The sequence below is a fragment of the Arachis ipaensis genome, chromosome B03 (genome assembly GCF_000816755.2).
Source record: "Arachis ipaensis cultivar K30076 chromosome B03, Araip1.1, whole genome shotgun sequence".
NCBI lineage: Eukaryota > Viridiplantae > Streptophyta > Magnoliopsida > Fabales > Fabaceae > Arachis > Arachis ipaensis.
Genome location: NC_029787.2, coordinates 13,012,559 through 13,037,451, shown reverse-complemented (window position 1 = coordinate 13,037,451; position 24,893 = coordinate 13,012,559). Strand labels below are relative to the sequence as shown.

The 24,893-nt window shown below is 33.0% G+C and overlaps 1 protein-coding gene and 1 long non-coding RNA gene across 5 annotated transcripts in view; one reads left to right on the top strand and one right to left on the bottom strand.

Moving 5' to 3' along the window:
- LOC107629676 (protein PNS1-like) overlaps positions 1-19,675 on the top strand; it is a 37,313-nt gene extending 17,638 nt beyond the window's left edge. Inside the window, exons 1-4 of one of the 4 annotated variants that reach the window (XM_021118179.1) lie at positions 16,928-17,397; positions 17,832-18,635; positions 18,824-19,057; positions 19,220-19,675. In XM_021118179.1, the coding sequence (XP_020973838.1) occupies positions 17,089-17,397; positions 17,832-18,635; positions 18,824-19,057; positions 19,220-19,399 (1,527 nt within the window). In that variant the 5' untranslated portion in view covers positions 16,928-17,088 and the 3' untranslated portion in view covers positions 19,400-19,675. Of the gene's footprint in view, positions 1-16,921; positions 17,398-17,723; positions 18,636-18,823; positions 19,058-19,219 lie in introns of those variants that run through there. The other 3 variants (XM_016332517.2, XM_021118180.1, XM_021118181.1) reach the window with 3 other exon arrangements.
- On the bottom strand, positions 10,854-11,437 carry LOC110269968. Its single transcript, XR_002358844.1, has 2 exons — positions 11,297-11,437; positions 10,854-11,172 (listed from the first exon to the last, which is right to left on the bottom strand). It is a non-coding gene; the product is annotated as an uncharacterized LOC110269968 (long non-coding RNA).

Genomic DNA, 24,893 nt, shown 5'->3' with positions numbered 1-24,893 from the left:
TCACAGAGGGGTTTTGTAAAAATGTCAGCAAGTTGGTCTTCAGATTTTACAAATTGAATATCAATAGTACCCTTTTACACATGTTCTCTAATGAAATGATATTTAATTTCAATGTGCTTGGTTCTTGAGTGCAGAACAAGATTTTTTGAAATGTTTATAGCACTCATATTATCACAAAATAAGGGTATACTATTGATCTTTAATTTGTAATCTTCCAACTGCGTTTTTAACCAAATTAATTGTGAACAACATGCAGATGCAAAAATATATTCAACTTCAGCTGTGGATAGAGCCACTGTGGCTTACTTTTTGCTTGACCATATGTTGAGTGAGCTTCCAAGGAAGCAACACATGCCGGATGTACTCCGTCTATCCACCCTATCTCTCGCATAATCTGCATCACAAAACCCTACTGCACAAAAATCATCAGATTTTGGATACCACAAGCTATAATCACTAGTTTCCTTAATGTATCTAATAATACGCTTAACGGCTGAAAGATGAGATTCTTTTGGGTGAGATTGAAACCTTGAGCATACACCCACACTTTGAACAATGTCCGGTCTAGAGGAGGTAAGGTACATGAGTGAACCTATCATTCCTCTATACCTTGTTTCATCCACATCTTTGCCATCATCATCCTTTTCAAGTTTTGTGTTTGGATGCATTGGTGTTCCCATTGGTTTGGAGCTTTCTAGGCCAAATTTTTTGATAAGTTCCTTGGCATACTTTCCTTGGTGAATAAAGGTACCACTAAGAGTTTGTTTAATTTGGAGGCCAAAAAAGAAAGTTAGCTTTCCCATTAAACTCATCTCAAACTCACTAGTCATGAGTTTTCCAAACTCTTCACACAAGGACACATTGGCCGATCCAAACACAATGTCATCTACATAAACTTGAACTAGGAGGATATCATCATTAGATGCTTTAATAAATAAAGTAGTATCGGTGGTACCCCTTTGAAATTGATTTTCCAACAAGAAGGCACTAAGCCTTTCATACCAAGCTCTTGGAGTTTGTCTAAGACCATAAAGAGCCTTAGATAGTTTGAAAACATGGTTTGGAAATTATTTATCTTCAAAACTGGGGGGTTGTGCCACAAACACTTCTCTATCAATAAAGCCATTAAGAAAAGCACATTTTACATCCATTTGAAATATTTTAAATCCCTTATGGGCAGCATAGGCAAGAAGCAACCTAATTGCTTCCATTCTTGCTACCGAAGCAAAAGACTCATCAAAATCTATTCCCTCTTCTTGATCGTAACCTTGGACCACTAATCTAGCCTTGTTACGAACAACTTTTCCATCCTCATCTAATTTATTTTTGAACACCCACTTAGTACCCGTAACTTTCTTACCATCCGGATGAGGTACTAGTGTCCAAACCTCATTCTTATCGAATTGAGCCAGCTCCTCTTGTATGGCTTTGACCCATGATGGATCTTCAAGAGCTTGTTTTACATTGTTGGGCTCCATTTGTGACAAGAGGGCAAAGTTGCTTGGTTCGGATTGCCTTTTGGTTGAGGATCTTGTTGTTACTCCTTGAGAGGGATCACCAATGATGAAGTCATGAGGATAACCCCTCATAGACTTCCATTCTCTAGGCTTCCGGAGTGATGTTGAACTTTGATGAACTTCTGTGGGTCTTACTGTTTCAGTTTCTCTTACTGGTTCAGGAGACAAAATGAAAATGTCTCATTCAATCTGACGAGACAAAACTGGACTGGCAGATTCTTCATTTTGAGTAGACTTGGGATTTTCTTCACTGGTTTCCTTGATGACAATATCTTCAAAATTTGTATCATCTTAAATCATAGCACTGGAATTGAATTAGAATCACAAAAAGAGACATGTATGGATTCCTCTATGGTCCTATGTTCTTTGAGATAAATCCTATAGGCCTTACTAGTGGTGGAGTATCCAACAAATATCCCTTCATAGGATTTTGGATCAAATTTACTAAGGTTTTCTTTATTGTTAAGTACAAAACACTTACATCCAAAAACATGGAAATACTTAAGATTTGGAGGGGTTCCTTTCCATAGCTCATAGGGGGTTTTCTTCAACTCTTTTCTAATAATTGTCCTATTCAAAATGTAGCAAGCTGTATTTACAGCTTCAGCCCATAAAAATTTTGGAATCTCATTCTCACAAAGCATGACCCTAGTCATCTCTTGAAATCTTCTATTCCTTCTCTCAACCACCCCATTTTGTTGAAGGGTTCTAGGGCATGAAAAGTTATGAGCAATTCCAAAGTCATCACAGAATTTTTCAAAGTCTTGGTTTTCAAATTCTCTTCCGTGATCACTTCTCAAATGGTCAATTTTTAAATCTTTTTCATTTTGAATTTTCTTGCAAAGGGTTGAGAAAGCATGAAAAGCATCATTTTTATGAGCAAGAAAAAGTACCCAACCAAATCTAGAGTAATCATCTACCACCACAAGACCATAGTATTTACCTCCTAAACTTTGAGTTTTTGTTGGACCAAAAAGATCAATGTGTAACATCTCTAATGGCATTTTGGTTGAGATTCCATCTTTTGGTTTAAAAGAGAATTTTACTTGTTTGCCCAATTGGCAAGCATCACAAGTAAGATCCTTATCAAATTTGATATTTGGAATTCCTCTAACCAAATTTTTCTTAACTAGCTTAGAAATTTGGTACATGCTAGCATGACCCAACTTTCTATGCCATAGCCATTTTTTAGATTCAATAGAAGTAAAACATGTTACATGTTGTTCTTTCAAGTCCTCAAGAATCAATCCATACACATTATTGCACCTTTTCGCCTCAAATAAAATATCTCCAGTTTTTTCACAAACAACCAAACACACAAACTTTCTAAAGATAACTTCAAATCCTAGATCACACAATTGGCTTACACTAAGTAAATTATGCTTCAAACCATTTACAAGAAGAACATCATTTATACAAGATGAAAAGCTTTTACCAACTTTTCTCACGGCCACTATTTTTCCTTTAGCATCATCACCGAAAGTGACAAATCCTCCATCATACTCATCAAGCTTTATGAAGAAGGTTGTCTTTCCGGTCATATGCCTAGAACATCCGCTGTCCATATACCACATGTTCTCCTTCCGTTTGGATGCTAGGCATACCTACAAGACAAGCTCAAGTGACCTTAGGTATCCAAATTTTCTTGGATCCTTTCACGTTAAACCATCTCTTATGTCCTAAGCCATTATAATAAAAAACAACTTTGTAAACTTTATCACCTATCATCCTTTCACCAAAAAAGCATTGTGTCCATTTCAGTTACATAGTCTACAAAATCTTGGAGTTGCTGTTTTCTTAAAGCTTGTTGGGTTTTGAAATCTTGTATTATTGGAAGATGAAGCAATATTTTCAAAATGAGGTTTCTCAACAGATTTATAGAACCCCAAGCCAGCTTTATCATAAAGAGGTTTTTGACTAGCCAAGATTTGATTCAGATTTTCAGAACTTTGAGTGAACTTAGCTAAGTCTTCTTTAAGCTTTTTGACCTCTTTAAGCAACTCTTCATTTTCTTTAAAACAATTTACATATGCAACAAATGAATGGTCACTTTCACAGCTCCTAAGTTGGGCTTTTAACTGCTTATTTTCTTCAGCAAGATCACAAGCAGTTTCGGCCTCCCTTAGTTTTTCTTTGAGAAATCCATTTTCTGCTTTAAGAATGATGATTTGTTGTTCAAGTTCTTGATTATCCAGCAAAAAGCATCTTATTTTTTCAGAAAGATGATCTATCATGAGATGAAGAGATTCAGTGTTAGGGTTAGGAATGATTACATGTTCAACGTGTTCAGCCATAAGACATGGTTGAGACTTGGTTTCGGATTCTTCATCGTCTTCTGAATCATTTTCCAGATCCTCCCATGATGCCATCAGTCCCTTTTTCTTTCCTTTCTTCGGCTTTTCTTCCTTCTTTAACTTAAGGCAACTGGATTTGAAATGCCCTATTTCCTTACAGTTGTAGCACGTCACCTTGCTGAGATCTTTCTTCTGTTTTCTTGAACTGCCTCCTTTGCCTCTCTCCTTGAGCTTCACCATTTTTCTGAATTTTTTGACAAACAACACAAATTCATTTTCAGAATCACTGGATTCATCATCCAGGGGGTTAGTCACAGATGTAAAAGTAATTCCTTTCTTTTTTGAATCCTTTTTCAAATATGTGTTTTCAAAAGCAAGAAGATTTCCTCTCAAGTCATCATATGTCATGGAATCAAGACCACTACTCTCAGAAATTATTAATGATTTTGTTTCTCACTCTTTTGTGAGACATCTCAACACTCTTCTCACTAGCACGGATTCAGGATACTTGATTCCCATAGCATCCAAGCCGACAATGATGATGTTGAAGTGCTCAAACAATTCATCAATGGATTCTCCTTCCTTCATTGCAAACATTTCATATTATCTGTTTAACATATCTATCCTGGTCTTTTTTACAATGGTGGTTCCTTTATGAGTAACTAGAAGTTTGTCCCAGATTTTCTTTGCCGTTGTGCATCGTGATACCTGTCGGTATTCCTCGAAGGTGATAGCACAGTTGAGTAAGTTGATGGCCTTGGTGTTGAGTTCAACCTTCTTTCTGTCTTCTTCGGTCCAGCTTGCTTCTGATTTAAGAGAGACAACTCCTTCAGCACTTGTGACGGTTGGATATTGAGGACCTTCCAGGATAATCTTCCAAAGTCTGTAATCCACTGCTTGCACAAAGATCTTCATTCTCTCCTTCCAATAGGTGTAGTTTTTTCCATTGAAAAGAGGAGGTCTGTTGCTTGATTGTCCTTCAGTCAGGTTGTAGGACACCAGATTTGAGCCACTGTTTTCTGCCATCTGGATCTTTTCTCCAAGATGCAAATCTTGATCTCTTTGAGACCAAGCTCTGATACCAATTGATGGTTTTCAGTGTCTAAGAGAAGGGGGGTTGAATCTTAGCCCCTTTTTCACTTAATAACACTTGCTGGTCTTTGAAGCAACTTCTGTGTATTTTTGCCTTTTTGTCTCGTAACTAGCCACGAGACTTTTTCTTTTGTCTCGTATCCAGCCATGAGACTTTTCTTTTTGTCTCGTCGATCAGCACGAGATATTTTAGTTTTGTCTCTTGTGCAGCAGAAACAAAAATAGAGTAGAAGAGAGAGAAAATTACACCCAGATATATCCTGGTTCAGCTGCTAAGTGCAGTGCAGCCTACATCCAATCTCCATCACAAAGATAATGGAATTTCACTATAATCATTCTTTATTACAAACGCCAATTCTTCCTCGGACTACCCTTCCTATCCGGGACAAGTCCAGAATTATGAAACACAACACAGATGTACAAAGGACCTCTAAGGACATCTATGACTTTTTCTTTTAATTTTGCACTCTCTGCTTTTTTCTGCTCTATGGCTTTTTCATACAAACCTCACTATTTATTTTTTTCCATGAGACTTAAGATAGAAAAAATTAAACAGAAAAATACAAAATGAAGAACATTGAAGGAGAAGAAATTCTGTTAGCTTAGGTAGCTCTGAGAATCATGTGCTTTGCACTCTCACTCCTTTCTCCTTGAATCAAACCCTGACTGTTCACCCTTACTTATAGGGAGAAGCCTCCAAGGTTGAAACCAAACAAACCAAGCTAATCTTCTTCTTCTTCAAGTAAGAACTGGTTCGGCCAGAGAGAGAGAGGAGAAGTAACCGAATGCAATAACCAACATGCAATTACCTCTGGTTCTTCCTTGGTCACCAACAATCATCAATCCGAGCCTTCCATCTTGCCTTGCTCTCCAAGATGAACTCCTAGCCCTTGATGTATGCTTGATGATGACAGCTTCATCTCCTCCAATCTCTGCCTCTTCCATCACGTAGCTCTGTAGCTACCTTCTGTGGTGGTTGAGCAGAATCAGAGACAAGCCATCCCACCAAGGATCTTCTTCCTCTGACCGAAATCTTCTACTACCATTTTTGGTATGGAGAAGTCAAGATCTCTTCACCAAATCTTACCACAAGTGATGAGAATCTTAGCCACAGCATACTTTTAGTTTTCTTTTTCTTGTCATCATTGTGATGGTCTTGTAGCGTGCTTCTTCCTCTCTTCAGTGGCTAGCTTTAGCTTCTATGGTTGCTACTGTGATATGACCGAATAGAGAAGAGAGATGAGAGACAAGATAGAGTTTGAAAGAAAAGCAATTAAATGAAATAGAACAAATTAATTAAAGTGAGTTGCTTTTACTTTCCTCTATGCTGAGTAGCGTGTAGCATTAATGCAATCAATCATATCAATTACATTTTCTCTCTCATGGTTCCAATGTAAGTTAAATTCAAATTAATTGAATTTGAGATCCATCACTTGATGAAAGGTGGGATCCGTTGGAAGCAATGAGGCAAAACAATTTGCTTTCTTTCTCAATTAGATTCGGACCAAGCATTGGATCACTTAGCAAAGATTATAATTGGGCTTCTAACAACAAAATTCAATCTGGCCCAATTTCCTTTTGATTTCGGACCAACTTTAATGGTCTTGTAGCAAGTATTTCAATTGGGCTTGTGTCACCAATTCTGACCCAAATAACAAAACAACAGTTCAGCTAAAAATAATTTTGTATCAATGCTAAATGTGTTTTCAATATAATTGGGCTTGCAACATTTTTTTTATTTTCGGCCCAAACAGAACCTGCATAGCAAAAATTAATTTAATCAACATATATGAATTAATATTTTTGCAATTAATCAAATTAATAATGTTTAGTAATCACAAATGTTAACTTAGAGTTTTTCAAACTCATCAGTGAGAGTGTTCGTTTTTTTTAATAATTATACAAAAAATTAATAATGAATTAATATAAATATATTAATATTTATAAAATAAATGTTATAAACATTAAAGTCAGCCACCAGTATAAAATATATGTTAGAATATAAATACATATTTATTATCTATTATATATTACTGATTTTACAACTAAAATGTGTCACATGTCACTTTTTCATTGCAATTAAAATCAATTTTTTTCTCCAAAATTAAAGAGTTCTCTCCTCCTCTCTCTCTCTTCCTTTCTCTATCTCTCTCATTCCTTCACTCACTCCTTCTCTCTTATATATCATTATCAATTACTAATTACAAATTTGACAATCAAAATATACAACATGGAATTCTCTAATTACATTCAAACAAAATTAAAATTTTAAAATTGAATATAGCTATATTATATAAATATTTATTGTATATAATTTTAAAAAATACTAATATTGTGATTAAAAATTAGAATTGATATAATTTTTTTATGTTAATATTTAATTATATTTTTATATATATAAAGTAACAAATATTATTTTTAAATAACAAGCATAAAAATTAATTATTTTTATTTGTACAACAAATTTAACACCTAATCAAATATAAGAGTATACAAGTTAAATTCTTTCAAATTTTAGATAACGAATGTTAAAATTAGTTATTATTAAAAAATTAAACTCTTTCATATGAAATACTAAAAAACTTATTGTTAATTTTGGAAGCTAAAAAATTTTTTATTTTATTACAATAAAAGAATATTTTGCGGCATATTTTGATTTGTCAAATTACTAATATAAAATATAAATTATATATAGAGTGCGAATGATAGAGAGAAACAGAAAAAAAGAGAGATAGATAAGAGAATGTAAGAAGGAGGTTTAGTAATTTTGGAAGGATATATTTTCTCTAAATTTTAATAAGAGAGTGTCATATGACACATTTTAGTTATTAAATTAGTTAGTAATATATAAATACAATATATAATATAGCTATATTCAATTTTAAAATTTTAATTTTGTTTTAATGTAATTAGAGAATTTCATATTGTATATTTTGATTGTTAAATTTATAATTAATAATTAATAATGATATATAAGAGAGATAGAGTGAGTGAAAGAATGAGAGAGATAGAGAAAGGGTGAGAGAGGAGGAAAGAATTCTTTAATTCTGGAAAGAAAAATTTTATTTTAATTGCAATAAGAAAGTGACATGTGACACATTTTGGTTGTAAAATTAGTAGTATATAATAGATATAATAGATGTGTATTTATATTTTAATATGTATTTTATATTGGTGGCTGATTTTAGTGACTAATTTTAGTGTACACATAGCATAATCTTTTATTTAGTGAAGTTTTAGTTTTGCATGGAATGGTTAGTTTCATTGAAAAAAACTTCTACCGTAAATTTTACACAGAATCAATTATGCAATTAAATTACAAAAATTTACTGAATGATTAATTTATAAAGAGAAAGAGATTTTATTATTTGAACCTAAATTTTAAAAAAAAATTGTGATTGTTTAGTTTGAATTTTGGTCTTTTTTAAATTTATGTTTTTTGATCTCTCTTACACAATTATATATTGACATGTATTTTTTTTATATTATACAAAAGATAACCAATAAAATATAATGTCACAAAATATTTGCGAAGACACTATTATTAAACATATTATAAATAATATTGTCAACATATTAAAATAGCAAGAAGATATTTTTTAATTATTAAATTTTCTAATATGTTAATTAAGTTATTAAAATTTTATTAATATACTTAATTTTACAAATGTTAATATATTTATATTAATTCATTATTATTTTTTGTATAATTATTAAAAAAAAACACTCCCACAATCCAACAATTTTTTAAACAAATATAAAAAATAAAGCTTACAAATATATATCTCGTAAAAAAATACTAATTTTGTTCCCTTAATAAAATTTTTAGGGTATCATAATGTTTTTTACGATTTTTTTTAGAGAAATACATACGATTTTTTTAGAGAAATACAAACAAATTAAGGAATAAATTATTGAAGAAATAAACTTTATTTTACAATCGTGTCAAAAAAATTATTAAACTTTATACTTGTGCAGTTTTTATTTTATTTTATATAATGGCCTAATAATATTTTTGTCTAAGATCCAACAACACATAAGATAACCTCAAATAACAATTCTATCCACAAGGTAACTTTCTAGTAATTATTGCACACTCACTTAACTCTTAAGAATATTAAAAAATAGTAAAACCAAATCCACCAAATATCACTATTTTATTTGAAAGTCAACTCTTAGTCATTTTTAATCATTAGTATTCTAGTCATCAGAAATTTTACCTTATTATTAATGCTAACATGTATGTTATGATATTAATGTGATCAACATTTTTATGATGGTGCAGACTAGGATTGCCATGGCACTACCTCATGTATATGTGAGTTGTTACTATGTGTGCTATGCAGAGAACCAGACAACAAATTATTTGATACAACAATTAAGGACTCTCTTGACATGGTAAAATTCGGCCGCCATGTTGCCGTGGCTACGCCGTCACTGCCACGGCGGTTTGCAAGTGATTAAGTGCCAAATTTAATTTACTTTACAATTTTTTATCTGTACAAATGGATCCCTAAATTTGATTTACAAGATTATAGCTAGTAGTGCAATAGAAACAAATTCATATTGAATAGTGAAGGAAGTTCATATGTTCTATGATCCTCTATATATGTTATTTATTTTGCATATTCACACTCATTTTTTTATGCGAGGTGATGGATTTTGTACATGCATTAATAAGATAAGGATTGAGGTGTGATAACTTGATAAGTGATACCATAACATAACTTATAAGAAAAGAATGAAAATTACAAAAAAAAACATCACTAGTTATATGAAAAATAAAAATATTAGAGGACTAATAGAATTTATTGTTTTTGATTAATAATGAGACAACAATATTTAAAAGTATAAGTTAAAATCTAAAAACCTAAAAAAATAGATTGATAATTAAAAATATTGGTCAAAAATAATAAATTTTGTTAATTGTTAAAATTTTTTCTATTAAAAATAATAGATCCACTCCTTTTAAATTAAGCAGCTTACTCTAGAGATATGACCCTAAAAGTGATTAAATTTTCACCATTGATTATTTTGTATTTTTTATTTTTATTTTAATATTTTTTCTTTTTAAAATTTTATTTAAAAAAAATAGAAAATAGAAGAAAAAACCAAAAACAAAATCCAGAATTTTATTGTTTTTATTCTTTTTTCAGAAAATTCTCATAATAAAAAATACTAAAATTAAAGAAAACAAAATAGGGCAAAAAAGTAATGGTTCAAGAGCTAAACACACCTGTCAAGCACCTGAGCCTTTGCCCAAATGCCATGACCCAACTCTCAACTTGGAGTGGGCAAGCCCAACATGGTTGCCAACCCACCAGCCCAACAAAGCATAGCCAAAGCCCTATTCTAAAACCCTAAGGCCCCACTTGGGTTACAAGTTCGCCTTACATAACTCGGCAAACTTATGTTCCTGTCAAAGCTATTATAATTTATAAACATTGTTATATATGTGCCTCATCCCTGAAACTTAGAGCTGTTATAAACATTGTTACAAGCTCATGTTCAGAGGGTGCACACATTGTCTAACTATGAAATCATAGTGGAGAAAAGAGACTTCACATCAATCCTTGACCAGAATCTGATAGTGCAATGTGGAACAAGGATCCCTGAGATGCTTCAAAATCTTGGAGTGGTGGCTCTCTTACGTGTGAATCTTTACCAGAAGAAAGGCCTGCCATGAAAGATGTAACAGCAATGCTTAAGGAGATCAGACATGAAAATGATGAATTCGAGAAGCCGAATTTCCTCCATAAAGGCATGGTTACAAATACTAAAGCAGCTGTTCATTGTTCAAGTTTCTCTAGATCATGTCAGCCACTAATAGATTCACCATCTTCTTCTTCTTCGTAGTATTATTTATTAGAGCAAATACTTTCCGTTACGTATTTCTTAATTGTTATTATGGGAAGTAGCATGTGTAGCAACACAAACTGAATAAATCCATATAAAAAAGTGATGGTTCAAGGGCTAGGCACACCAGGCATTGTGGGCTAATGGTGCAGCAGCTTGTAATCCCTCCACTGTCAGAAGCCAGAGGTGATCGTTGCTCTGTGAAACCAGCCTAACGCGGTGCCCTCTAGTTTAGGAACCAGGACACTTGAGCCTTCGCCCAAGTACCACGACCCAACTTTCAAGTTGGAGTGGGCAAGCCAACATGGTGCAACCTCCAGTCCAACCAAGCATAGCCAGAGCCATGTTCCATCACCCTAAAGCCCCCACTTGGGTTACAAGCTAGCGTTACCCAACTCAGCAAACTGTCGCTCCTGTCAGAGCTGTTATAAACATTGTTATATTTTCCTCATTCTTCTATGTGAGACTTAGAGCTATTGCGTCAGAGGAATAAACACTACCCATGACCCATGTATATAACAACAGAAGTAAACTGACCATACTTTCAGAGAGACAGACCACAAATAATAACATTAAGAGCAGCACAAGAAACAGATTGGAATAACGCGAGATTTGTGGGATTGAATTATACGAATTTATCTTTCATGGGCATCTTATGTGAACACTTTTCTTTAAGTCATGCATAAATACATAATAGCTTATCTTTTATATTCTTAGCCTTGTTATGAATTTAATTGATCCATCCATGTATGTGCCACTTCCACAGATTTGAGGGGCAAGCTAAGTTGATAATGTTTTTTTCTTTTTTCTTTTAGAAGTATGACTATATACATTTTGAAAAACGATTTTAAATATCTGATTTGATAAGATTTTTATTTTGAGAATAGCAAATAAATAAATAAATAAATAAAGCCATAGGCCAAATTTTTATTTAAATTTTTACGTATATCTTCATTTTAAATAGTTATTTAAATATTTTTATAAAATTTTAAATCAATACACAAATTGATTTGCAAAATATGAAAGATATTATAATCATTTATTAAAAAAAGAATATTTCTTTTTGTTACTTGTCAATTTTTGAAATATATATATATTCAAAATTAGGGATGTTTATGGGTCGGGAGAAACCGAGTTTAATGTGATCTAGATTTGCCTATTTGTTAGACCCGAATTCGACCCTAGACCCGATGAAACCTATATACATTCGGGTCACGATTATATCGGGTAAAAACCGGATGAAAACTGGGTCGTTAACATTACATTACCTTGATACCTTCTTGTAAGCTAGCATGTGAAAATATCCAAATTTCTAAGACTCCAACTATTATTTGACATGGTAAAATTCACTTAGAAAAATATAACAAGAACCAACCCTTCTCTAAAATTAAAGCATAACCATAATCAATACTAATATTGTCTAATAACACCAAATATTTAAATCAATACAAATAACTAAGGTTTTGAAAATCGATTTGGACCGGCCGATCGAACCAGTTGAACCCTGAACCATGAAGAAATACTGCTCGAACAAACAGTAAAACCAGAGATTTAAAAACCGAAGTTTAACCGGTGAACTAGCCGAAAACTGGTCGGTCGAACCGAACCGTGACTCGGCCGTTTTTTTGAAGGCATATCCAAACGTCGCCGTTCCAATCTCTCTCGGTAACTCCATGGTCCATCACTCCATCCTGATGCCCAGATCCAGCCTCCAGTAGCCAGTTAGCCCTAACTCCATCCTCCCAATCTCATCGAGCTCACCTCCGTCCCTCGCCTCCGTTCAGCACTTCAGCCACCGCCTCGTGCCGCCATCGTCGCGACAGGGCTGGCTCCCTTCCCTTCCATCGCCCAGCAGCCATTGCAAGCTTCCTCCCCTTCCATCACGTAGCCATCGTGGGAACATCGAAGCCTCCGTCGCATAGCCACTTCGCCGTCGTCCCTAGCTCTGTTTGTCACTCGGTTCGAAGGTGCTCCACCACTGCTCCTTGTCTTGGTCACTCGGTGTCTCTGTCTCCCTCTTGCATGCTCTGTTGAAGGCATCTTCGAACTTCCAAGTAATTTTTTAAACTGTGAACTGAAGGCGTCTTGGTCACTCTGTTCCTTGTCTCTGTCCCTTGTTACAATGATTGTTTGATTGAATAACTGTTGCATGTCTCTATCTCCCTAATGAGTATGATTGAATAATTGTTTGAATCTATGAAGCTCTGTGAACTGAAGTCACTGAAGTCTGAAGTCTGATATACTGATAATCTGATATAGTGATACTGAACTGTGAAGTGTGAAGTCTATGAAGCTTTGTGAACTGAACTGTGAATTTTGTTTAATAATTATTGTTTACTAACTATGGGTTCTGAGTTTTGGTTTGCTGTTGTGTGTTTTGTGGCTCTGCAGTATTGATCATCTTTCTAAAATGTCAATGTTCACTTTTCACTTGCGTTGTGTTGATCATCTTTTTCAATTATTGTCAATGTTCTTTATTAGAACTGAGACGAAAAATGGCAATCTGAACCAGCAAAAGGATTTTCGCAGCATCAGTGCGTGCTCACACTCGCAGGAACAAGAAAACTAACTCTTTTTCTGCCCTCTTTTTGCACTCGTTCATTGTATAGTAAGTCAACTCTTTGGATTACTGGCATAATTGAATTGGAGATTCAAGAGACAGTGAATTTCTTAATACTGAAAATTCACCATTAGTTTTGATCTAATTGTGTTGTTTAGTATGAACTAATATAATCTCTTCATGACTTTATCATTGTTTTTTCCAAGTTATACTAGTTTCTTGTAAGAGAATTAAAGCTAGCTAGCGTGGCCTTCCGTTTTGCACAAATAGGAATATGTTAATACGGCCATTTTATCAAAAATATAGTCACAATTAAGAAGTTTATGCAGATACATCTATGGTACAGATATTTGAGTAGAAATAAAGTATTTGCGGATAATATAGCTTGCATATGTTGCGGAATAGGATAATAACAATTAAGAGTATTGAGTATTGATATACTTATTATCTCTTTTTGAAATGTTACTTGCTGTATTTACTATTTTAATTTAGCTTTGCATTCTCTCAATACTTCTTCTTGGAACAACAATTATAGAGTTGTTCATTTGGTTTCTTTCAATATATCATGGTATTATGTGATTATCTTCACACTTTGTACTATTTAAATTGACATTTCTTTCAATAGTCACTCACAAGCTGCTTTTATATTTTAGGATGTTTATAATTTATTTATTATTTTATTTTAAAACATTTTTTTGGTTGAATCATGGTTAGACCAGTTGAACCAATAAATCAGTGAATCAGTGACTAGAGCAGTTCGATGACCGTTCCGATTCTCAGAACCTTACAAATAACACAATATTATGTATTAGTCTAAAACGGTTCAACTATGTATCCTTTAAAAATAGTACAATATTCAGCCTTTTATTACAATAATTAAAATTTTTTTAAAACAAACACAACTAAAAATTATGAATAGATTTACTATCTTTTTAAAATTAAATACACATTCAAAATACAATCTAAAAAAACTGAAATTCAAAATTTAAATTTTAAATTTCTGTTTCAAATTTAATATATTTAATTATTAATATATTATAATTTAAATACATATCTAAAAATCAAATTATTCAAAATTCAAAATTTTGATTTTAAAATTATAAAATAAACCTTAAACTATCAAATTATTAATTAAACTCGTACAAAACACTCAAAGAAGCAGAGAAGTCACGTTTGCGCCATGTCGTTCATCCGTGCCACCTTCCTCTTCCGCGCGCTCATCCTCAACGCTGCCTTCCTCCTTTTCGACGCTCATTTACAACGCTGTCTTTTTAATGTTTAAATTTAAATTTTAGATTTATAATTTTGGATGTGTTTTAAAAATATTTTCTGTATAACTTCATAATTTTAGATGTGTTACAATTATTTTTTAATGTTTAAATTTAAATTTTAGATTTATAATTTTGGATGTGTTTTAAAAATATTTTCTGTATAACTTCATAATTTTAGATGTGTTACAATTATTTTTTAATGTTTAAATTTAAATTTTAGATTTATAATTTTGGATGTGTTTTAAAAATATTTTCTGTATAACTTCATAATTTTAGATGTGTTACAATTATTTTTTAATGTTTAAATTTAAATTTTAGATTTATGATTTTGGATGTGTTTTAAAAATATTTTTTGTATAACTTAATATTTTAAATGTGTTACAATTGAAAAAGAAACTACAATTGAAAATATTTTAGTTTATGTATATAATTATATTCGACCATTCATAATTGTATTATTAAGTGCTTCAGTTGGAAGGTGGTGATGGTCTTCACCAATGAAGACGAGATGGAGAATTCAGCCGGCAGCTTCCTTTTTGGTTTGGGATTCACTAATGCGTGTGAATGTCCCGTAGAATAAGGAATTTAAAAAACTGTATCTTTTACGTGAAGTTACGAAAGTAAAGCAAAGTCACCGTAACCGCCAATGAAGTGGGTGTGTTTTAAAATTTAAATTTAAATTAAAATCTAATTATAGATATGTATCTACAAAATAGGAACATGTTACACTAAAAAAATAATTAAATATTATTTAAATCTGATTAAAGGCTGATTAAAAGCTGATTAGTATTGTACAACTAGCATTTTTCTAGTCTAAAATCTTATACATTTTAAATATAAAATATTAACTTATAGTCTTATAATAACTAATAACACAAAATATTAAAGTTTACAATACTTAAATTCCACATAAGAATAGCCATCATCTATTACTAATAACACGAAATATTAATAGTGTATGATGACCGGGCCACCGGACCAAGTTCGGATGACCCGAACTATGGTCCAGACCCGACTCAAAATAATAATTGAGTCTATTTTTGAGACCTTTACTCGACCCTAAACCCGATAAAATCACACCAAATTAATTTTTAAAATATTCGGAACTGGACCAAATCTTCAAATCAGACCGGATCATATACATCACTATTCAAAATAGACTTTTGGATTTAAGAAGAGGCATGCAAGTGCAATAAAAGGCATATGCGGCACAATTATCCGGTGCCCTTTCTAGCAATGAAAACCATCTTAGTGATGATAACAATGAAAAGACAAAGAGAATAATGGATAATGGTGGATAACGGTCAACGGTCAAAGCTCAAAGGAAAGTTATTCAAGGTACGCCAAATTACACGAACACAAGTCGTTAATAACATGACATGTCAGATTCTTAATTATAAGTACTGGAACTCTCATAATAAATCAAGTTTATTCTCACAAGTGATTAGTTAAGGTCACCACCTCATTAATTATTAGTCCAATAACAAACAAATTTGGAGTTCAAGTAAGAAAACTACATATCATAAGAATAGGTTGTCACTGATGATGCTATAACTACTCCAAAAAATTAGGTTAATTAAAGACAGATACACCATTACTTATTCCAAGAACACACTTTTAATTTATTCACGTTTCGTTATATTATAATTATAATTATAATAAACACTATTTGTTTAACACCACTAATAATAAGAGAGTAGATAATTTGCTGGATAGGTACGATGTACATAACAACAAAAAATCATCAAACATATATATATATAAATTAAATGAAGCTATACCTTATCACCTTTACACATGTGAGCTTATAAATAATAACACCTATCACACGTAAGAATTTATCAATTCCTATAGCTACCGTATACATCTATTTCAACGTGAATTATTATATATTACTTCTTCAATATAAAACTATTTTATAAATAGATAAATATGATTAAAGATAGAAAAAAAAAAGAAAGGTAAATAAAAAAATATTTTTTTTCGTGACTATAAAAAAAAATATTTTAAATACAAAGATGTGCTGACGCTTTTTTTTTCTTCTTCTTATTTTTCTATACTTTTTCTTATTTAAAATAAACCCAAAAACAAATTTTAATAATAGATTACGAAGATATATCTAAAATGGCATCCTTATGTTATATTTAAATACTAAGAAATATAACAAAGAATTCATCTAAATATAAATATCTTTTTTGCTCATCTACTTATTAAATGAAAATAATATTAATGTTAAATACATAAAATAATCCAAAAAAAAATAAATATCAACAAAAGATTGAAATAGAAAAAGAATTATAAAGAAAGAAGACTATATCACCTAACAAACATTTTATTCATTCTTATATGACAAAATAGAATAATATCATATATCTAAAATTTTTATATAACTACTTTAATTTCTCTTACATATTATAAAAAGAACATGGTAAGTCAATGATTTTCTTACAAACTGTTGCAACATTTATAAGAAAAAATTTCAAAATTTTGCATGGTTGATGGAGATGAGAGCAGTTGAGGGAGCTTCTGAACAAGTGAGAGAACAAAATGCAAAGGAGGAAGAGGAACAAGCAACATTTGACTTGGAGAATGGACAAATGAAGTTTGAAGAGAAAGTGATGAGTGATCATAATAATAATGGTGATACAGAATTTCAAGCCTCCAAGTTTCAGAGGTTGAATCCCACAAACCCTTTAAGGATTGTGATCAACAATGCCACCAGAGTTGCTTCTCTTTCTCCTGATCATCTTCATCAATCTCAACAACCACCACCTTCTCAGCTTTCTTCTACTCCATCAATCCCCCAAGTATGTTCTCTTTTCTTGAATTTTGCAGACAAATTGCTGCATAAATTCAAATACTTTGTTGAATAAAATATTAGAGAGATTTTATTTCAAGCACATCTAGATAGATCAAATATAAGATAGTCGTGAAAAGTAGAGAAACACCCAAAAAAACTATATACGAGCGGTCAAAACTTTGTTAATGATAAATGATATAACTCAATAGCATCTGTTAATCTACATAGTCGATTTTATGTAGTGGGATAAAACTTTGTTATTGCCGCTGTTGTTGTTTTACATGTTTGTAACAAAAATGTTTCAATGTTATTTTTTTTAACTAATTATAACAGCAACCGGTGACACTGAATTCAAGAAGATACACCAACAAGATTACCCTGTTTCTGTTCCTTCTTCACATGTTAATAGCCATAGCATTGGTTGCTTTTCTTATATTCAAGGGAGTTGAAGGACTAATCCAACCCTCATCAGATTCTAAAAGGAGAAAACAAACAAGGGTAGTGAAGTATTTTCTACCTCAAGTAGAAGCAGCTTCAGTTCTAAGCATTGTTCTAGCACTAACATGGCAAACTGCAATAAGAAAATGGCCAAATTTCATGACACATTTCACACTATGGTGTTCTTTTTTCATGTCACTCTCTGCTGGAATTCTCCTTCTCTGCTTCCAAAAGCCTCCAACAGATGGTGTTGGAGTTTCTCTCATTGCATTTTCAATAGGGAATGGTTTATATGCATGTTGGGTTCAGAACAGAATCAAATTTTGCACCAAAATTCTAACACTTTCACTTCAACCTGTTTCCAAGTTCCATGATCTGAACCAGCCAACTTTTTACATGCTTGGTGCTGCATTGTTTTGGATGTCACTATGGAGTTTAGCAGTGATTGGTGCATTGAATTTCTATTTGCCTTCTTTGGTGATCATTGCTTTGGTTTTGAGCTTGGCTTGGACTTCAGAGATTATGAGGAATGTTGTGAACATTAGTGTTAGTAGAGTTATTGCTCTGTATTATCTTAGGGGAATGCAATCTAGCACTAAGTTTGGATTCTTGAGGGCATTGACAAGGAACCTTGGGAGTGCTTGTTTGGGATCTCTGTTTGTGCCGGCGATCGAGGCGACAAGGGTTGTTGCTAGGTTTCTGAATTTGGTTGAGGGAGAAGATGAGTTCTTGTTTTGTTGTGCTAGGTGTTGCTTCAGAGTCATGGAATCTATCTTCAGATATGGGAATGGTTGGGCCTATGTTCAGGTACATACAACTACTAAACTATTTGCTTCATCAAAATATTGATAGTGTTAAATAATGTTGGTAAGCAATTTGGGGCTATTAGAATTGAAATTGTTACTTTAAGATGTATGGCCTTAGTAATCATATATTCATTTAGTATGACTAAGTAAGACATCGTTGGTTTATTTGAATTGATGTTATGTTAACAGATAGCTGCCTATGGTAAAGGTTTTGTAGCTGCATCCCAAGACACCTGGTCCCTGTTTAAAAGACTTGAAATGGAGCCAATTGTAGACTCAGATATAACTAGCTCAATCTGCTTCCTCTCTGGGGTTAGCATTGGCTCAATCTGTGTCATTGCAGTGTCTGCTTGGACCTCCCAATTGTACCAAAATTTCACTGCCACCCTCTCCCTTCTCACATTTTTCATTGGATACCTTCTGGTTAGTACTATGTTTCACTCTTTTCCTTTTAAAATTAATGTATGTCACAATTATTTTGAAACATATGGAGTAATTTATGATGAATCGTTATATTATTATTATTATTAATGCTAACATGTATGTTGTGATATTAATGTGATCAACATTTTTATGATGGTGCAGACTAGGATTGCCATGGCACTACCTCATGCATGTGTGAGTTGTTACTATGTGTGCTATGCAGAGAACCCAGACAACAGATTATTTGATACAACAATTAAGGACTCTCTTGACATGGTAAAATCCGGCCGCCATGTTGCCGTGGCTACGCCGCCACTGCCACGGCGGTTTGCAAGTGATTAAGTGCCAAATTTAATTTACTTTACAATTTTTTACCTGTACAAATGGATCCCTGAATTTGATTTACAAGATTATAGCTAGTAGTGCAATAGAAACAAATTCATATTGAATAGTGAAGGAAGTTCATATGTTCTATGATCCTCTATATATGTTATTTATTTTGCATATTCACACTTATTTTTTTATGTGAGGTGATGGATTTTGTATATGCATTAATAAGATAAGGATTGAGGTGTGATAACTTGATAAGTGATACCATAACATAACTGATAAAAAAAAGAATGACAATTACAAAAAAAAAACGTCACTAGTTATATGAAAAATAAAAATATTAGAGTACTAATAGAATTTATTGTTTTTGATTAATAATGAGACAACAATATTAAAAAGTATAAGTTAAAATCTAAAAACCTAAAAAAATAGACTGATAATTAAAAATGTTGGTCAAAAATAATAAATTTTATTAATTGTTAAAATTTTTTCTATTAAAAATAATAGATCCACTCCTTTTAAATTAAGCAGCTTAGTTTAGAGATATGACCCTAAAAGTGATTAAATTTTCACCATTGAATACTAAACTAAAAAAGTGTTTATTTTGTATTTTTTTATTTTTATTTTAATATTTTTTCTTTTTAAAATTTTATTAAAAAAAAACAGAAAATAGAAGAAAAAACCAAAAACAAAATCCAGAATTTTATTGGTTTTATTCTTTTTTCAGAAAATTCTCATAATAAAAAATACTAAAATTAAAGAAAACAAAATAGGGCAAAAAGGTAATGGTTCAAGAGCTAAACACACCTGTCAAGCACCTGAGCCTTTGCCCAAATGCCATGACCCAACTCTCGACTTGGAGTGGGCAAGCCCAACATGGTTGCCAACCCACCAGCCCAACAAAGCATAGCCAAAGCCATATTCTAAAACCCTAAGGCCCCACTTGGGTTACAAGTTAGCCTTACATAACTCGGCAAACTTATGTTCCTGTCAAAGCTATTATAATTTATAAACATTGTTATATGTGCCTCATCCCTCGATTTGAAACTTAGAGCTGTGCCGAAGAGCCTTGGCTCAGTGGCATTTCACCCCCTCCCCATTACTAAAGGTTTGGAGTTCAAACTCTAGAGGATGCATTTGAGGAAAAAAATGTGATAAATATGTGAGGAGTGTGTGGGTGTGTTGTGTAGCTAGAATTGGGGTTGTCCAATCTATTGGGGTATCTAGAATTGGAGTTGTCCAATCCAATGACAAAAAAAAAAAAATACTTAGAGCTGTTATAAACATTGTTACAAGCTCATGTTCAGAGGGTGCACACATTGTCTAACTATGAAATCAGAGTGGAGAAAAGAGACTTCACATCAATCCTTGACCAGAATCTGATAGTGCAATGTGGAACAAGGATCCCTGAGATGCTTCAAATTCTTGGAGTGGTGGCTCTCTTACGTGTGAATCTTTACCAGAAGAAAGGCCTGCCATGAAAGATGTAACAGCAATGCTTAAGGAGATCAGACATGAAAATGATGAATTCGAGAAGCCGAATTTCCTCCATAAAGGCATGGTTACAAATACTAAAGCAGCTGTTCATTGTTCAAGTTTCTCTAGATCATGTCAGCCATTAATAGATTCACCATCTTCTTCTTCATAGTAACCATATTGATTGTTATTATGGGAAGTAGCATGTGTAGCAACACACACTGAATAAATCCATATAAAAAAGTGATAATAATAGAGTAGATAATAATAATCCATTATTGATCCAATATCTAGAGATGTCTAGGATGGTCCAGAAAATCATTGAATATCTAAAGTAAAAGAATTATTATTTAAGGCAATTCAAATGGAAGAGAGAGATGTTAAGTGCTTAAATGATTATGCATTGTTTAATTTAATTAATAAGGTGTGCTCATCTTGACAATGATATCAATCGAATTTGTCATATATATTATAAGATATTGTAAGTAATTAACACCAGACAATATAATCTTCATGACACTTCTCTAATCTTAATTCTTAAATTCACCTTTTGCTTTCTAGAACTAGTTTGGCCTATAGTAATTAGGAATGACAATTAATTAATGAGGAATGTTAGGAGTAGCAATTTTTGTGATTTGTAGCCATTAAATAGCCATCAATGATGGGTTTAATGGTGTGAGATTGGTGTGAACTTTCATCCAATGACTTACTTTTCTTTGCTAATTACATACTGGCCAGAATTTAAAAAGTTGCTGGCCTTAGACTTTTCCTTAATTAATTAATTAACAATTAGCATGTTTTACTATAGGATACATATACAGTAGAGAAAAAAAAGTATATTTTATGTTACCATGCATATATTATCACTAATAATTAGTGTATGTAAGAGAAATAGTGAATTATCTATTATATATTGTTTAACATACTGACTTAATTAAAAAATGTAGATATGTTTATAATTTTTCAAAAAGTTAAAAATACCCCCTAGACGCTTTTCACAATAAGAATGGAAGCCGCTCCATTACGATATCTCTATTTTTATTTTTTTTCACTATAATATTTTTTTTTTGTCGGAGATATCTTTTAGTCCAGGAGTTAGATAAAGGATTAATCCATCACAGATTAAAATTTTATTTAAAAATTTGTTACTAGCCAATAAAATTCAAATGATTGATTTTAGTGAGTTAACCAAACAAAATTAGTTAAATAGGAAGAACATGATCCAGTAGTTTATACATACCCGATACCATGAACTAAACAAACACCATAAATGAAAAAAACATGACCTAAACACAAAGAAACAAAGATTACATGAATAGTGAAATAAAATGTAGTCTTATTCTCCTCTTTCCATCACATTTCTTTCTTCTACATTATTGTCATCAAGAGAAATGTAATGCAGTCTAATAATTATGACAAGTACATCTTTATGTATTTTTGATGTCTTAATTATACTCTGCATAAATCAAAGTTAAATACCATCATATATTGTAGAGGAAAAAAAGTTTTTGTTGGGTTAAGTATTTTTTCCGTTTTTAAAATCTTGGGTCAAAATTAAAATCATTCTTTATTTTTTTTTATTAAAATCATGCTCAACATAATAAAACTTTATAAAATCATCTTTTTGCACATAAACAATATTTTTTGGACAATTTTATCTTTAAACAAAAATAAAAAAAAATCTCCCTTTAGTATAAAACGCGCCACGCTGCACGAATCCGAAAGAAAATATAAAATTAACATCAAGTATTTGATTTCATACCTTTTCATTTCTCTACTAACCTTAGACCAAAGAAGAAAGAAAATATAAAATTAACATCAAGTATTTGATTTCATACCTTTTCATTTCTCTACTAACCTTAGACCAAAGGAAAAAAAAGGTAGTTAAATTGGGTTGATGTTCCCGCCTAATGCATTGAATGGCTTCCCTGAAGCATGTTGAGTCACTGTTGCAGAAATGCAACTCCTTGATCAATTCCAATTCCACCCTCCGGCAACCTTTCTTTTAGAGTTATTATAAACATTGTTATATATGTGCGCCGTGCGCCATCTGTCGATATAGGACTTAGAGTTTAATGTTAGTCAAAAATAATAAATTTTGTTAATTATTAAAATTTTTTCTAACCCACATGGGTTATAAGATAGCGTTACCTAACTCGACAAATTAATATTGCTGTCAGAGCTATTATAAACATTGTTATATGTGCTTCATCCGTCGATGTAGGATTTAGAGCTGTTATAAACATTGTATATGTGTCTCATCCGTGGTTCCGCACCATTTCACGCAGCCACCAAAAGATCAATGGATATGGCAAAATCCGGCCGCCATGTTGCCGTGGCTACACCGCCACTACTACGGTTTGCAAGTGATTAAGTGCCAAATTTAATTTACTTTACAATTTTTTTTGTACAAATTGATTTTTGAATTTAATTTACAAGACTATAGTAGTGTAATATAAAAACAAATTCATATTAGATAGCGAAAGAAGTTCATATATTTTATGATCCTCTATATATGTTACTTGTTTATTTTACACTAGTATTTTTATCCGTAACAATATTACGGAAATATAAATTTTTTAAAATTATGGTCCACTTTATTCCAACAATATAGATTATGCATAGTACAAAATATTCATAAAAGGGAAATTATATATTTATTTACAGTTTATTTTCGGGAAATCATTTTATTGAAAATAATTTAAGAGAAGAAAAGGAAGAGAAGGCCGTGCTCCGGCCACAGTCCGACGCGTCTGGCTTGCGCCGTCACTCGCGCTCATCGCCGTCTAGCCGTCGGCGCGAGCTTGTCGCCGTCGAGGAGTCGGTGCCGCATCCTGAACGTCGTCGTGCTTTGCTGCCACGAGATCGCCGCCGCTGTCCGCCGTCGTCCTCGCCGTGAAGCTCGTCACCCGTTCTGCTCGGGGTTGTCACCACTGTTTGGTTCCACTGCTGGGAAGAAGACGCGTCTGGGAAAGAGAACCTGGAAGGGAAGCCGCTGCCGGAGGGGACCTTTTCCGTCACTGTCCGGGCCGTCTTCGTCGCCGCCGTCGTGATAAGCACAGCCGCCACCGATCTGGTCTAAGGGAGAGGGACCGCGACCAGAAGGGAAGACGGGGAGCCACCGCCACCGCTTGCTGAAAACCCCAGTGCCCCATATCCCCTCTGCCATCTGGAACCGCGTCGCCGGAGTTATGGCCGCCGAAAAACCTCGCCGCCGCCGCTGGAAAAATCCTGCCGGTAAGGGTTTAAGTTGGTCTTCTTTCCTTTGGGTTTTCAGAAACTTCATTGTCGTATGATTAGTTTCAGTTACCGTCGCCGGAGATCTGGTTGCCGCCGCCACTTGAGGTTGTTATCGGGGCTGCCGCCAAGCCGATTCAATAAACGGTGTTGTTTCGTTTTCTTCGCTCGGTAAGCGTTTTCGACTTGAAAAGTCCTCTGATTACTGTTCTGTTATCATACGCTGAGGTTTGTGGCGTTAATTGCTATAAGATTGAGTTTTGGTTGTTGTATGTTGCGATTAGTGTTGCTATGGTTATTGCGAAAGTGGCTTGGAGCCGAGATTTTGGTTGCCCGTGATTTCGAGTTGAGGCGAAAAGGACTCAGTGAGGTGTTTGGACTATGGTTTTGCGTTTTGAGGTAGGGCTTTTATACAAACTAATCTATTTAAATCGAAAATTGTTATAAATAAATATGCTGTGCGAAATGTATTTCTGGTGATTATGCAAGTTTTATGAATTGTCTAATTATGTCTTAGATGAATATAATTGCGTGTTTGGGTGAAATGATGTCTGATTTTGATACATTGGAGATTTTAGATTGGTTTATCCGAAATGACTTTGATAGTATGAAAATCTGAGTTTTGTTTATTGAAAACTGATTTGGTCTTGAACCCATTGACAGGGGATTGATGATTGGTTTGGTTGGTTGTTCCGTGCAATAAAGTAATTGTAATGTTAATAGTTTTAGGAGTTAGAATCCGATTTGCTTGTGCCGTTTGGGGCTGTTTCTGCTTTCGAGAGAGCGAGCAGAG